The sequence below is a fragment of the Drosophila arizonae genome, chromosome 5 (assembly GCF_054131065.1).
Source record: "Drosophila arizonae isolate 15081-1271.41 chromosome 5, UAZ_ARI_1.0, whole genome shotgun sequence".
Lineage (NCBI taxonomy): Eukaryota > Metazoa > Arthropoda > Insecta > Diptera > Drosophilidae > Drosophila > Drosophila arizonae.
The window spans coordinates 24,491,672-24,506,956 of record NC_142925.1 but is presented as its reverse complement, the minus strand read 5'-3'; the positions used below and the strand labels follow the sequence as shown (position 1 = coordinate 24,506,956).

At 39.1% G+C, this 15,285-nt stretch overlaps 1 protein-coding gene across 1 annotated transcript in view; it reads right to left on the bottom strand.

The window, feature by feature from the left end:
• LOC108617289 (uncharacterized) overlaps positions 1-15,285 on the bottom strand; it is a 59,906-nt gene that overhangs the window by 7,566 nt on the left and 37,055 nt on the right. The window contains exons 3-7 of the mRNA XM_018013020.2: positions 12,355-13,207; positions 9,441-9,680; positions 7,227-7,483; positions 1,622-1,748; positions 776-1,462 (exon numbers count right to left, since the gene is read on the bottom strand). Coding sequence (XP_017868509.2) covers positions 776-1,462; positions 1,622-1,748; positions 7,227-7,483; positions 9,441-9,680; positions 12,355-12,700 — 1,657 coding nt within the window. The 5' untranslated portion in view covers positions 12,701-13,207. The remainder of the gene's footprint in view (positions 1-775; positions 1,463-1,621; positions 1,749-7,226; positions 7,484-9,440; positions 9,681-12,354; positions 13,208-15,285) is intronic.

Below are 15,285 nucleotides of genomic sequence, written 5' to 3'. Positions count from 1 at the left end.
TAACATTTTCTATTCCTTTAATAAAATATTATTTATTTTGAGTTTATTTCTAAGTGGAATGTTCTAAGCATCAAAATATATATTTTTTAGAAGCTGCTTATGTAGTTTACTATATTTTATTTGGGCTACTAACTTGGGTGAGCTTGGCCCAAATTGTATATTCCTTTATAAATACAGTATATTGTATACATAAAGACCTGGGCAATAGGGATAATCTGTATATTTCGCAGATATCATGTTCACGCCCATTAGAAGAATTACAGGACTGATTTTATAATAGAAAATATTCTTATTCGTATAAATTTTCATCTTTTATTTGTATCTATTATTATATTTTGCGTACTTTAAATTGAATAATAAAGGTTATTGAAAAATATGTATTTAATAAATTTATTTATTAGAGTTTCATATAATAAAATAACTATATGTAGTAAAATGAAATGGTAATTGTTATATAAAGCAAAACAAAATTCTTAAAAAATATACGATTTAATGTAAATAATATATAAAGAAAATATAAATATATACTTAAACTTTAGCTAGTGATAGATTTAATTCCAGCACTACTTTCTCATTCCATAATTTAAACCTGCTTGAAAGGCAAGACACAATTGCAATACCCAGTCTTTCACGTTGAACGATATAGACATTATAATAACTCTCAACGGTATTTACCGTTTAAGTATCGTTTTTCTTTCTGCTTAAGCAGCTATAAATGTTCATAACACCATTTGGGATAAGTTGCAGCTTATCTCTGCATAATCCGTGTACTCACCATGCATATTAGCTGTCTGATAGGCAGGTGGGGGAGGCAGTGTGATGGTCTCCAGTGTGGATGTTGCTGCCGTCAGGTCGACTGCCGTTGCCGTCGTCGTACCCGTTGCCGTTCCCGTTGCCGTTGCCGTTGCTACTGGTGCAGCATCCAGAGTGCTCAGCAATCGATGCTGTTGCTTGGCAGCGGGCTGCAAGTGTATCGTATGATACTTGACCAACGGCTGGGCGCAGTTGCTTGTGCTGCCCGTGGCAGACGCGAATGGAAAGTAAATTGTGGCCGTGGCTGGAGCATAGCAATTCGGAGGGCCTCCTGCTGCCAGGGGCATTGTGGGTGCAGCAGTAAAACGCAGCATGCTGCTCGGCACGGCGACAAAATTTGGAGGCTGCTGCTGCTGCTGCTGTTGCTGGTGTTGTCGTGGCAATGTTGTTGTCGATAATTGCTGCTGCTGTTGCTGCTGTGATGCGTTAATGTATTGCTGATGCTGCTGCTGGTGCTGCTGCTGTTGTTGCTGCTGCTGTTGTTGTGGCAACGCTGCATATTTCAGCAACGCATTGCCACTCGTTGTTGTTGTCATTAGCATGACATCAGGCTGCTGCTGTTGCTGCTGGTAAAATTGCTGCTGCTGCTGCTGCTGCTGCTGCTGATTCAACTTGCTTGGCATCGCATTGCGTAACAATTGACAGGCATCTGCTGACCGCAGGATAATGGCGCGAGTGCAGTCGGAAAAGAGGACATATGAATGTTGATTAACGATTTGCCAATTGTTATGCTGACAATTCAATTCATAACTACTGCCCCTCCCCCCCTCTCCTCCTCTACCAACCGCTTTGTTCCTTTGTCACCTACCTTCGCCTTGTTCCAGCGACAACTTGCGCTTCATTGTTGTCGCAATCTCCGACGTCGTCCCTCTCCTTTGGCCACACTCATAGCGCTCGCAGAGGCTCGTTTCACTGCTGCAGCCTTTACAGCTCGCCTGTAATTAAGCGGGATAATTTTATTAATGCCGCACAGCCGCATTGTCATGTGAAGATATGAATAATTGTAATTGCAGTTCATATATACGTATACATGAGTTGGTAATTCAAATTGAATACCTTTATGCACTTATTTAAATTTAAGATGAATCTCCTCAATTTGAATTTGTTGTCACAAATATTTGCATTGAGCTTTCCTTATCTGTTGTCAACACAATGCGCAAGTTCTGTGTCTGATAGGTGGTTAAGTTCATGCTATCCGAATTAGGAATTGGCAAACATGATGGTTGACAGACTTTGGGACAGTCAGATAAGGTAGTTTGATAAATATCCTTTGCTTGTAAAACATGAAAAGTATAATTGAAGGATTCAAGCAACGAATCTCTTTGTCATTTGCGTGATTAAATGCCGACACGAAAGCCGCTCATCTCGTTTCTAATTAAGCCAAAAGGCAGCCAGACAGACCGATTCGGGGACCGCAACACAATTAACTTTAACAAGCTGCACAACACTTGGGATTTGCACCTTTATTTGGCTACCTTTAACAAACGTCGGGCGCTGCTATAAAATCTCAATGAAATTGTAATTGACACATTTGAAAAGCTAGCAGCTCTATACCCACTCATTCATACTCTCAAAATGATATCCTTGCTCTAATCTTTGTTGCGGTCCTCGCTCAACGTTGCGCGCTGTTATGCGAAGCGTTGTCATGTTGCTATCGTGTTAGTTGCGGTTCTGTGGCAGCATGATGAGATGCTGACGCAACCACACACACACACACACACACACACTTGCATAACTCAAATGATTTGCCAGTGTGAGCTTGCGGCTGGCCAAAAAACCATTTACAGTGTGCGTCATGATAATTGCAAGGGCAACAGCCAGGACGAAGGATAACGAGCTGGGCAAAGACGAAGAAGAATGCCAAATGCCAAAATGCCAAAGGCCAAATGCCAAATGCGAACGGTCAACATGCTGATAATAAGTCAAGCGATGAACGCATATGGCCCTTGCGTTAACCGCAGGGCTTATCAATTGCCAGCGCCTCAAAGGACACGGAAAGGCTTCCTGTTAAAGCAGCAGCAGTCGTAGCAGCTGTGATTTGCTTAGATTGAATTAAGCCCTAATGAGTCGTTAAATGAGAGTTATGTGCAAAAGGTTTCCAGCTCAGGAATCCTTTTTCCACACTCTCGATGCGATTCAGCCAACCTCAGCTTTCGCACTCTATGCAAATTACCTTTCGTCGGCAGCAAATGCGAAAAACTTGTTGAACAACTACCCAACACATTCAACCAAACACGTCTCGGCCTAAGAGCAGTGAGAGTTGAGACTCGTAAAGTGCATAGCGAGCAGCATTTTTTATTGCCACGTGCTGCATGCGGCAACAATGCGTCATCATGCTGGAAAAATTTATGCTTTTCCCATCGAACTACAACGCAAAAAAAAAATTGCTTGAAAAAGCATAGCTCCATTTTTCCATTATATATATTTAAGGTAGAAGAGAAAAAATTGCAAAATAAAATGTTAAATTCAACGGAAATTAAATTTTTATAAATTGCCGTATAACACATAACATCAGTCGGATTACGTAACTATATCAAAATAAATTTTAAATGGTTCCTTGAATTTAAATTCATAATGAAGTAAGTAGTGATCAGAACTAAAATTTATAAAGTCATTAAAGCCCATTAAATTACAATTTGGCATAAAAAGACTAGAGAAGTTGATAACATGAAAATGAAAATTGGAAATAAATTTGAGAACGAAATGAAAGTTAAATCTAAATGAAATAGCGTAAAACTCATAAACTAATTGACATTTTGTAAGCATATCAAAATAAATTGTAAATGGTTTTTTGAATTTAAGCTCTTAGTTAAATAAATAGTTAATATATATTTGAGACTTAAAAAGCTTTTAGTGCCTATTAAATTTGTAAGTAATGTTGAAAGTATGATCAGAAAAACGCAATTCAATTTGCTTATAAAGAGTAAAAGAGTCAATAATATGAACCCACTGTAATTTGTACTTTGAAAATTAAATGATAATAAATTAGCGTACAACTCATAATAAAATAAAAGATTTATTAAATTATTACAATTACGAATAACAATCATGATTTAAATATTTGATATTGCATTTAGATTCATGAATAAGTAAATGGTTAAAAAAGAAATTAATAAATGAACAGATAATAATGCATTCAAACGTATTCAAGAACTTAAAAGACGATTACATGAAAGGTTTTAGTGAAAATTGTTACAGTAAAGTATTTTGTATAATAGAAAAGTCTATTTGAAACTTTGCATTCGCCGCCCGTTATATTTGGAAAGTTTTTAATAAATGAATTGCTTGATAATGTCCTAAAGTGGGTAGTCAATTAGTTTTCCATTTCTTGAAGCATTCGAGTTATATGTGAGTTTCGGAATTGCCCCAACCCCTCCACAGGAAACACAAGCAAACAGTTTCCACCACTTTCCCGCAGCGGCTCATAAAAAAATCAATTACACTTCGCATTGTGCAGCGGAAAATGAAAAGTTATTGCACGCTTTTAGCCTGGCCAGCGTAATTTGCAGGTCCGAGCCGGGCAAAACTTTGCGCTGGAGCATTTTTAAAGTGAACGCAAACTCATTTAATTTACTTAGCTTGGCACTTTACGTGGCCTTTAACCAGGAGGGGCGCAAGTCAAATTGCAACTGGCGTCAAAGTTTCGACCATGCTCAAATTGTCAGCCTTTAATGCTGACGAAGTTCGCAACTTGGCCGCGGCCAAAGTTTCTATTCATTGAATCCAGTGCTCTGTCCGCACTGCACCGCACTGCACTGCACTCTAAAGTAAATGTTAATGTTTATGTTAATGAATTTCAACCAAAAGCCAAATTAAATAGTAATATTTTAAATGACAAACAAACTGCTGCAGTCCACTCAGCCCAGTGCCGACCGCAGTTCAGTTATTTGGTCACGCACCGTATGTTGTTGTTTTTCTGGAGAGTCACTCTGTTTGTTTTTTATATCTTCCAATTAAACAGAAATTTCTGCAACCATAACCAAACAAACGTGCAAAAATGAGTGGCATAAATAAAACAAGCTCCGATAGTCTGGTGGTAAATCAACTCTGCAAATGTCCACATGAGCTGAGAGCTGTGTGTGATTGATGTGCTAGCAAATACTCTATATGAATGTGCAGATATATACATACTATGAAATTATGAAGTATTATAAAAATGGACGGGTATGTAGGTGGGTAAGGTAAATAATTATATACAGATATATATAAGCGTAATCATTCATAATAGATCAAATGTTATAATAAATATAAGTGAAAGGTTGCCTACAAATATATTTTATTAACATCAGATAGAAAGCCCTTGCCAATCTTGACTTCATAATATTTTTACTATACTAACTAGCCTTTTAGCGTTATACCTTATATTGCTCGATAAAATATAAACGAAACTGTCGAAACACACTATTGTTATCGAATATTTATAACCATAGCTGATTGTGCAATCCTGATGACCAATTCTGGCTGAATGAATTAATTTGTTTATTCCTATAATTTCAGTCACCGATTTCTGCAGAATTAATCGATTTCAGATGTTGACAGAGAGAATGTGAAAAATACGTTTCAGCCATAAGAAATACGAATTTTCCTTTATCTATAAATCTATCAGATATATGTTTACTGAACACTGTTTAATTTATCTATAATTTGTTTATATAAATTTTTATATGTTTGTAAAATTATATATTATGAAAATTTAAATAATCTCAAGAGGTATTATTCTTATTCGAGCTTTATCATTATCTATAGTAATATGATAATTTATGGGTGGTAGGCGCACATTGAATCAATTAATGAAGTAAGCTTTTAGTGGGGCTATCTGAATGCAATGAAAACATAGCAGAAACGCAATGAAAATAATTGTACTTAATATGTGGAGGTAGTGAAATGCATAAATGCATATTTTTAATGAGTGCAAAAGTTCTTCTTCTTCATGGAAATATAAACAGGCTCAAGGCTCTAACTAAATAAGTCTCCAACACATAAAAAGTAAGCCATAATATTGCTACCGAATTGATAAACTTGCTCTAAACGAACATATCTCTCTCTCTCTCTCTCTCTACAGCTTGTGGGCACCTCGTACATCATATGAAGAGGAAACACACTCAGAAAGTAAAGCGGGATTCATAGCTCAGAGTTTAATAAAAATGTCAGTGAGAGTCGTGGACGGTAAACAAATGACTTACAAAAGTTGTGCACGAATGCACAAAACATGCAAACAGAAGGCCGAAGGCCGAAGGGACCGTCACCCTCCGATTTTAGGCGGGTCTACAAATTATATATGTATATGGCGTGCGGAGTGAACGCGACAGCCAACTTTTTTGTTATCACAGCAAATAAAAAAACGTAGCCTGATTTGCCAACACACACACACACACACACACACACACACACACACACACAATAATAAAAATAAAGGAAAAAAAAAGGGGAGCAGCAAGCAATCTGGACAGTTCGCAATCTGTGGCACGATCCCAATTTTTGCGCAAATCAATTACAAACTTTCAGTTTGCTGCTGAAAGCAGAGAAAAAAACGACGTATCAAGTCCGGCTGCAAACCCAAAAATGGGTCTAGAAACTTAAAAGGTTTCTGTTGTCTTAATTAAAAATATGTTTTGCCCTATCGAAATTCAAATCCATACTGAAACCTAAGTGCACAAGTCCAATGCTAAAGTGCTGGGCAACTGGAACGCTGGAAGCTTTAAAATAAACAATTAACAGTTAGGTGAATTTTCAATAAGAGCTCGGAATATTTTATAAACATTTTTATAGCCAATTAAATGTTCAATTAAAAAATAAATTATATAAACTAGAAAGTTTGTAAATAAAATTAAGGACTTCCAGTAAATAAGCTGCCATCGAACTTTATCGCATTTCAACATAATCTTGCTATTATTATAAACTGCATACAAAATACAGCTTCAATAGTTGCAGCTCAAAGTTACTTTCGCATTTTAACAACTGACTGCGAAAATCTTTAAAAATAAACTACATGCACAATGCAAGAAAAGCCAACATTTTTCACGTAGCTTTAGTTACAGCAGACGGAGAAAAGTTTAAGCGCAAAAATGTGAGCAGCCAGCGAAAGTTTTTGGCCAACAAAAGCACTTCCTTTAGCCAGTGGCCGAGGCTGTGGCCATCAGCGGCTACTCAACAATGGAGGGATGCGCAGCATTTCCGGGAGAGGGCGGAACTTTATACAGCAAACACTTAAGCCACGATTTTGAGACACACAGTTCACGGTGTTATTGCAGCTGTGCGAGAACTTTGACAGGCGTGCCAATCGAATTAAGATCCATAAAAAAGTCAACACGATAAAGTTGCTGTAACTCGAGCTTTTGCTGGGCAGCATTTGGCCCGGGCAGCTGTTGCATCAGCAATCGAACAATATCAATCATACGCACTGTTTGACTTACCCCATTTCCAGCGCCGTGGCGTCGCTTTGTCAGTGTGCCCGTCGTCGTCGTCGTTGAAAGCGCTGCGTTCTTTTCCCCTCCGGAGCCCCGGCTGCGCTGCAGCTGACAGCAGAGCCGCATGTAGGTGCACTGCAGCGCCTCAGCGAGCAGCGCTCCCAAGCTCGACAAACACATCAGCATCAAAGGGACCCCGATGAGCGCATAGAAGATGGTCGCCAGCTTGCCAGCTGCTGTGCGCGGCGTCAGGCTGCCATGGCCTATAGAAGGGAAGTAAACAGATTTGCGTTAATATAATCAGTTTCATATTCTATTACCCATAAATCAGAAGCAGAAATAAAAATATGCCTTTAATCATTGATAATATAATAATAGCATGTTAAGCTGAAGCATATGATATTTATTGCACTTATATAAAACATTCGAAATAATATTTTCTCAGCATTTTTAGGTTAGCAAACTTATTAAATTAAAAAAAAAAAATTAATTAATAAATATTTTAATATTAATTAAATTATTATTTGTTAATTATATAATTAGCTATATAGTAGAATAGGTCTCTGAAATTTTCAAAGTCACGAACTGACTCTCTTTAAGTTTCTATGTATAAATATTAATATAATTCAAAATATTATTTTCAGCATTTTCTAATATTTTAAAATCATTCCTTCCCTGATTATCCAATTGTTAGTTGTTATTAATGGGCTACTTTTAAAATATTCAAAAGTATTAGGTTTTGTCCAGAAATCGATTTAATCCATTGTTTTTATACCCTGAACCCATTGAAAATGGGAAATCAGGGTATAATGGTTTTGTGAAAAAGTATGTAACGGGCAGAAGGAGGCGTGGCAGACCCCACAAAGTATATATATTCTTGATCAGCGTGACGAGCTGAGTCGATATAGCCCTGTCCGTCTGTCCGTCCGTCCGTCCGTCCGTCCGTCCGTCCGTCCGTCCGTCCGTCCGTCCGTCCGTCCGTCCGTCCGTCCGTCCGTCCGTATGAGTGCGTCGATCTCAGAAGTTATAAGAGCTAGAGAGCTGAAATTTGGCATGCATACTCGTGTGTACCATACGCAGTACGAGTTTACTTTATTTTTTCGATAAATCGTCCGATAACTTTTTTATCGAGAATAATCGAAAAATTGATTTTGTTTTTTTAGCCTAACTTGAACATTTTTAGACCTGGAGTCTTCAAATTTGTGTTGTATATAAAGTTAATCGATACAAAGATTTTGTAATTTACAGATTTTGGATACCACGCCCCCTTCTCCCCCAATTTGTAAAAAACGCATTTCAAGTACTAGAGACTTGTGCTTTGGAATGTACACACATATTTACTATATGATTACACTCTGAAAGTTTCATTAAGATCATATGTTTACAAAAGAAATTATTCGACAAATAAATTCTCATAATATTGCCCACACTGCAGCGCAGCCCAAGCGCAGTCGCTGCTTACTGCGCAGTTAGCAGAGCGCAGGCTTATGCGTGCGTGTGGATGCATCTGTATGTATGTGTGCATAAAAGAAGTGCAGAATGATTAGAATATCAGATTAGAGGGTTCAGGGTATCTCCTAGTCGAGCAGTCTCGACTAGAGCTTTCTTACTTGTTATTTATTCTCCGCTGAAGTCCACCCAAAAAGTTTAATTTAAATTTAAATACCCAATTGATTCTTGCAACGGCCTGCTCGAGCAAATTAATCCTATTATGGCCGTATCCTTAATCATATTTCCGCCAAAATTAAGTTTTGTATACGATGCACTTTGTTAAAGAAAAACACTTAAGCTGCTCTTAATTTGCTGGAGTATTTGCAGCTGCTGCTGAGGGAGAGCTTAACTATCAGCCGAATAACACTTCATATTACTATATACGTGTATGCATGAGTGTGTATAGAGGGAAGTAGAGTTCTGTTGGCACAGTAAGCAGTGAGCACAGACAAGAGAAGAGGCCTTAACCATATGCAAATATTTTGGCAGGGCCCACTGGGCGTATACATAATATGTATGTTGTCTTGCCTATGGCTGGCGTCGATGTTGCTATTGCTGATGGCCCCACTGCAATGTAAATATTAGCAGTTATTACAGCCCACTGCGATAAATTCAAAATACCCCGAAGATGATTGTAAATGCGAAGCAAACAGAGTGCCTCGAAATAAACAGCAAACAGCTAAGCCGGCGACTTCAAAGGTGGCTCTAAAATGTTGCTTTGCTACTTACCAATTGTTGTTATCACAGTCACCGAGTAGAGCAGCGCCTCGCTAAACGTCCAGCTCTGCGTGTCGCCAGCGTCGTAGCCAAAGTGGCCCAGTGCACTGGCACTGGCGCTCGCCCCAGGTCCCGCCATGGCGCCAGCTGCCCCGCCGGGACGCGTGGCAGCCACGATGGAGCCCTCGAAGCGACGCAGCTGCTCGTGCACCAGCATCGTCCAATTGCGCTCATACAGCACGTTGAGTTTCTCTGCAACGGGACATAACAATTAAAGCATAAATAATTGGGTCAAATGCATTTGACGCTCCCCCAGTCTGGCGATTGGCCAGTGGCACTCGGAAAAACCCTTGGATGCAACCTTTGCAATTATGCAATTTCGTGCAATGTACACTGATAACCTTTAAGCTCGAGCAGCGCAGCCTTTGCGTCTACCAAGTGTCGCCCAGCAACGCCAGCCACACCAGCCACGCCTCCGCTTGGCTGCCGCCTGCTTTCGATTTTGCTTGGCTTGTCTTGCGGGCGCTGCTCGCATTTGATTTTGATTTTGCCTCCACAGCAAATTGCAGAGGTTGCTGGCTGCCGCAGCTTGTTAACAACAACAATCGTTAACAACGCCCACTTGACGCCATTTGGCCTTGGCTATGGCCCCACTGCCGCCCCGGAGGCATCATTCAGACCCACCAGCGACTGCATCCATTTCAGCTAGAAATGAAACACTCAATACTCTGGGTCCTTGTATTGGCAGCTAGAGATCCTTGCCAGATGTAAATACCACAGCAAATGTGCTTCGTGTTCAAGTCGAATTCCTCCACAAACAGACATAGATATACATATACACATGTATATGTGCATATATACTCATTTTAATAGCAAATGAATGCGCAAGTGCTCTCAGCCTTTGGTTTCATACTGAAAGAAGTCTGGAAGCACTTTACGTGACTATTTGTGTAATATAAGTTGTTGCTATGCTGCCTTTGGGTTGCCAAGTGGAAGCCGCAGGAGTCGGTTGGCCTTCAGCTTTATTTAATGTAAGCCAAATACGTCGATAGCTAATTTAAGCACTTCAGATAAGTTGCAGATAAATTTATTTGAATTAACGCTGAATGCCAAAAGGAATAAAATCCTGATTTCTATCTAATGGTTCATGTCTAACATTTTCTATTCACACTTTAAAAATATTTTTATTTAACTATTCCTGTATATCTGCTCATATTTTAAATATAAATTAAATTGGATCCAAATGGGAAAAATATATCATTTTACGGACACTAAATTTGTATAACACTTGAGCACCTTGAGATCCGAAACTAATCTAATCTGCAAGTAAAACAAGAAGAAGAAATGTTTCCAAGCATGAAATTCCATTTAATTTTCTATTAAAAGTGCTTCACGCGGCCTTCACTTAAATATTTACATACTAAGATAGACTATCAAATAATGAGTATCTGCTATAATACCCCTCTAGACAGTTGATTTAATCTCGTCATGAGAATTATTAATTAAATATGCCCCTAAGTGTTTAAAGTCTTCGTACCCCAAAATTCCGGGATTTGTCAAAGGAATTGCGATGAGTGAAATGCAAAGTTTGAGTCAAGCTCGGCATCATTAAATGCATAGTCTTGTATATTAATCATACGCCAGGTGCGCGACTCCAAAAAGCAAAATGCGCGTAAATTAATTAGTTTATTTATGATGCGAAATTTTCATTAAATCAACATAAGCACACGCCAATGCACGTGCCAGCGAGACAGACAACAAGCGAGAGGGAGAGTGGAGAGTGAAAGGGAGTGAGACAGTCTGCCACAGAGATGGGCACGGTATGCAAATAATATATTTTTTTGAACATAGAATTATTACAGGGTCTTTTTTTTTTTTTTTTGGTAGAGAAAAAAGCGTGCTATTAAATTTTTGAAATGAAAAAAAAAAAAGGGAATACTATGTATATTAAATCAACAGAAATATCTCAGCTCTTAATTAGTTGTCAAATATGTCAAAAAATATTTATTTGTATGTTATGAGATTGTTGATTGTTTTTTGGTATGCGTTAGACATTATATGGATAATGTATTTAACATTTATAAATGTAGAATAAGAATTCAGAATTTTGTGGAGTCATGTTTATAGAGATTAAGGCAACAGTTTAGCTAAAAACATTTTATAAATTCCATATGACATTTTCTAAGGTTTAACTGCCTTTAAAACTCAAATTTCCTATAAGCAATTCCAAAAAGATATGACGAACTGAACCTCACTTAAGAATATGAATATATATTTTAATACATCTCTCATATTAAAATCATGTTTATGCCCTTTAAGCTACCAATTTGGCCCACGGTATCAACGCAATAATTTGGTTAAGGAAAATACTGAAAATAAAAATCAAATGCTTTTGCAGTTTATGGAGATTTCCGTGCAAATTGAGAGCCAACGGCAGTTGCAATCTAGGTAACAAAGTAATTAATTTCCAATAAATCACGTCAACTAGTCGCAGCAGTAGTTAGATCCCCCACACAAACACACCCACACCCACATACATATGTATATTCCATGCCCTCTAAATAGTTTGCAAGCTTTGCGTAAAATTTGTGAAAATTGTTTTCTCAATGTAACCAAATATTTGGCTTTGCAAATATTTTGTTATTATTCAATTTGGCGCAAATTCAGAGGCTAACTGAAAGTTAATTCCAATTAAAATATTGATATTTGTTTAGCATTAATTGCCATTAGCAGAGAGACCTTAAAGTCGCTCTAAATGCATATGTATGTAGATATGTATAGTTGTATATTCCAAACAAATCAAGCGTTAAATACAACACAAAACAATTTTCGGTTCATATTTATGGGCAATGCGGCAAATAATTCACGCTTGATTTATGCGTATGCGGCAAATAAACAGTTTAACAAATTTTGCTGGCTCGCTCACCCGTTATGATCCACAGCTCGCGCAGACAATCCTCCCGGCTCTTGGCAATGGCCGCCGACTTGCTCAGGTCCTGCGGTGCCTCCAGCAGTGGGAAGATGAGTGCACCCAGCACCGAATACCCTGTAACCAGTAGAACGAGGCCGGGCGCAGAGAGCAGCAGCTTAAGCAGCTGACCCAAGCAGCGTTCAGAGGTGTGGCGTTTGACCAGAACACTGGACTTCACGCCGCCAGCCTCCTGACTGAGCTGCGGCTCGTCCAGCTCCTGCCGCTCCTGTTCCAGTTCCTGTTGCTCGTCCTCATTGTCGTCGCTTTGATTGCTCTTAAACGCCTGCTCAACGTCACACATGATCGCAATTTGTTTGGCATTTGCAATTGTTGTTGCAACATTTAGTTGACGTCTGCTCCTTGTTGTTGCTGTTGTTGTCGCTGCTGTTGGCTGTCAGTGTTATTGGGCGTGCACTTCCGTTTCCGCCTCAACTTATGATTCATGCTGTGCTGCTGCTTGTCAGCCATCCGTTTACTAATTACAACAACGTTTTCTCATCATTCCTTTGTTTTTCCTCTAAGTCTCTTTCGCTTTTCGTCCCCCTTTGCTGGCAGCTGTTAGCGTATTATGTTTTAAGCTGCTGTTGACTTGTTTCCAGTTGTTGTTCTTGCTGTTGTTCTGCTTGTTGCTGTTGTTGTTGTTGTTTTTGTTGCAGCAGTTGCTTCTGTTGCTGACATCGCATTTTGCATTGTTCCCGGTCTGTGCTCTTCAATCCGTGCACTTGGTTTGTACTTTTAAAGTTGTTGTCCCAGTTTATTACCCCAGCTTTGCCAGCGCCACGCCCTGCTCCGCCCAGCCGTCTGTCGCCTGCAATTGAAAACAAATGTTGTATTGTAATTGTTGTTGCTGCTGTTGCTTGTGTTGCTGCCGCTTCTACTGCTGCTGCTGCTGCTGCTGTCGCAGCTAGTGAAGTGCACTCGGGCACAGGTTAAGCACACCCCTCGGGGCTGACAAAGTGAAAATGCACTAAATTTGACACTTAACTTAATCTAATTAACAACTCTCAAATGCCACTGCATTATGTGACAGCCAAGACATTTAGTCGCGAGCAAACTTCAGCTCCAGGTCTCCAGTGTGCCATTAAAATATGTTTAAATGTTAAGTAATTGCGGGTTAATTAGTGTAAAATTTAATTTCAAATCAGCCGAATACATGCTAGAATGGACAATAAAGAATTTCATTTAGTAACAAGCAAATAAAGCTAAATGACGAGTTGAATCGGCATCTGAAATAGGAGGAGCTCTGTCATACCGAGATGCGAAGAGTCATGTAAAGTCAATAGCAGCAGGAAATAGCTCAAGAGTGGTGCAAGAACATTAGCCAAATATCAGATTCATATGCAGTACGTTGAGAATCTTCAAACGAGTTTTCTTTTTACCGTTGCCTTAGCAATTTAATTTGTTAATAAAAAGCCAAAGTCAAGTTGCAGACAATCCCAACACTAAATTGGAATAATTTATCGCTAAATTTATAAATTAATCGTATCACTCTCTATTATTATGTCTCGTTCTAATTTCTAAGCAAAACATTCACTTAACAAGAATAGGTTAAAGAAACTTCATTGATTTTCAAGTAATTACAAATATCGTACACATCTCATATACATTGCCAAAAATCAAATTCAATTATAAGTAAACTAAGCTAAATGAAGAAATCTGAAGCGCTAGTCTTTCTCACTAATCCTAATCTGTGTACAGTTGATTTCATCTGCATTTCACATTTATTTATGCCAATTTACCCAACAATTTCTACAGAAATTCATCATATTTAAAATAATCTTTATGGGCGCAGCTAAACTCTTCCGCTTCCCTAATTTCCAATCAAGATGAGCTTTTCTTGTCGTGCTTTTCACACTTACATAATCTATATATTTTATATATATATGTGTGTGTTATTTGGTTCATTTAGTCGGGGTCATTAAGATTACAGCGCGTTTACAATGGGCCAGACATTATCGATAAAGCCCATTAAAGAGTGACATAAAAGCGATAACAATGCCAGCTCATGTAATACAAATTGAAGTGAAATAACAAACGCAAAGGGCGATAGCTGTATCAGACCAACACACACACACGCATACACACGTACATAGAAAAGCACACTAATCATTATTGACGCTGCGGCTCGTCGAATAATGCGCTTAGAGTGCTTCGATGGAATCAATTAAAGCTAAGCAGAAATTGTACTAGGGAGAAGCATCCCAGTAGCGATTAGCTAGTTCCTTCTGCAACTATTGAGGTGTGACGTCTGCATCATCGATGAGCCTGGCAGAGTGCGGGCCTTAAGTCGACGTGATTTATACAGTTGGCCGAAAGGCAGCTGGCTCAAGTAATTTCGGTTAATTGGAATACAAAATGGGCCGGCGTCTGCTCAAGCTCGAAGCACTTGTCGCTTTGACAAAGGCCACTTTTTTCCTCTTCACATTTGCTTCTTGGGCTTTTTTATGAGCGAGCGCGCATAATTAAATTTGCGGCTAACGTGGCGAAGGCGCAAGTCGAGTCGGGGTCTGGCTAAGAGGGCTAATGCAAAATTAATGTCAATCGCTTTTGGCTATCGTCAGCATTGACTTGGCCAGGCCCCTGCGTCCCACTTGTAACTGTCGCTCGGCTGGCACTTGAACCTTTGCTCGAGCACGCATCAAGCAAGCTAAATGGGAAGAGCCCTTGAGGCGCCAGCCAAAAGGCAACGCGTCTGGCGGAAGTTATCCCTTTTAGTCAGATTGAAATCAGCTTAGCTCCGGCGCTTAATTGAAATGTTTGCATTTCACTTTAATTAAAGTGTTTTTCGCTCCAGACCAAGAGTCACAAAAAGAAACAGAAAACCTTTTTAGCACGCACAGGACACACTGTTGCCAGAGAGGTGCGGGACGAAAGGAGTTTCTTTGA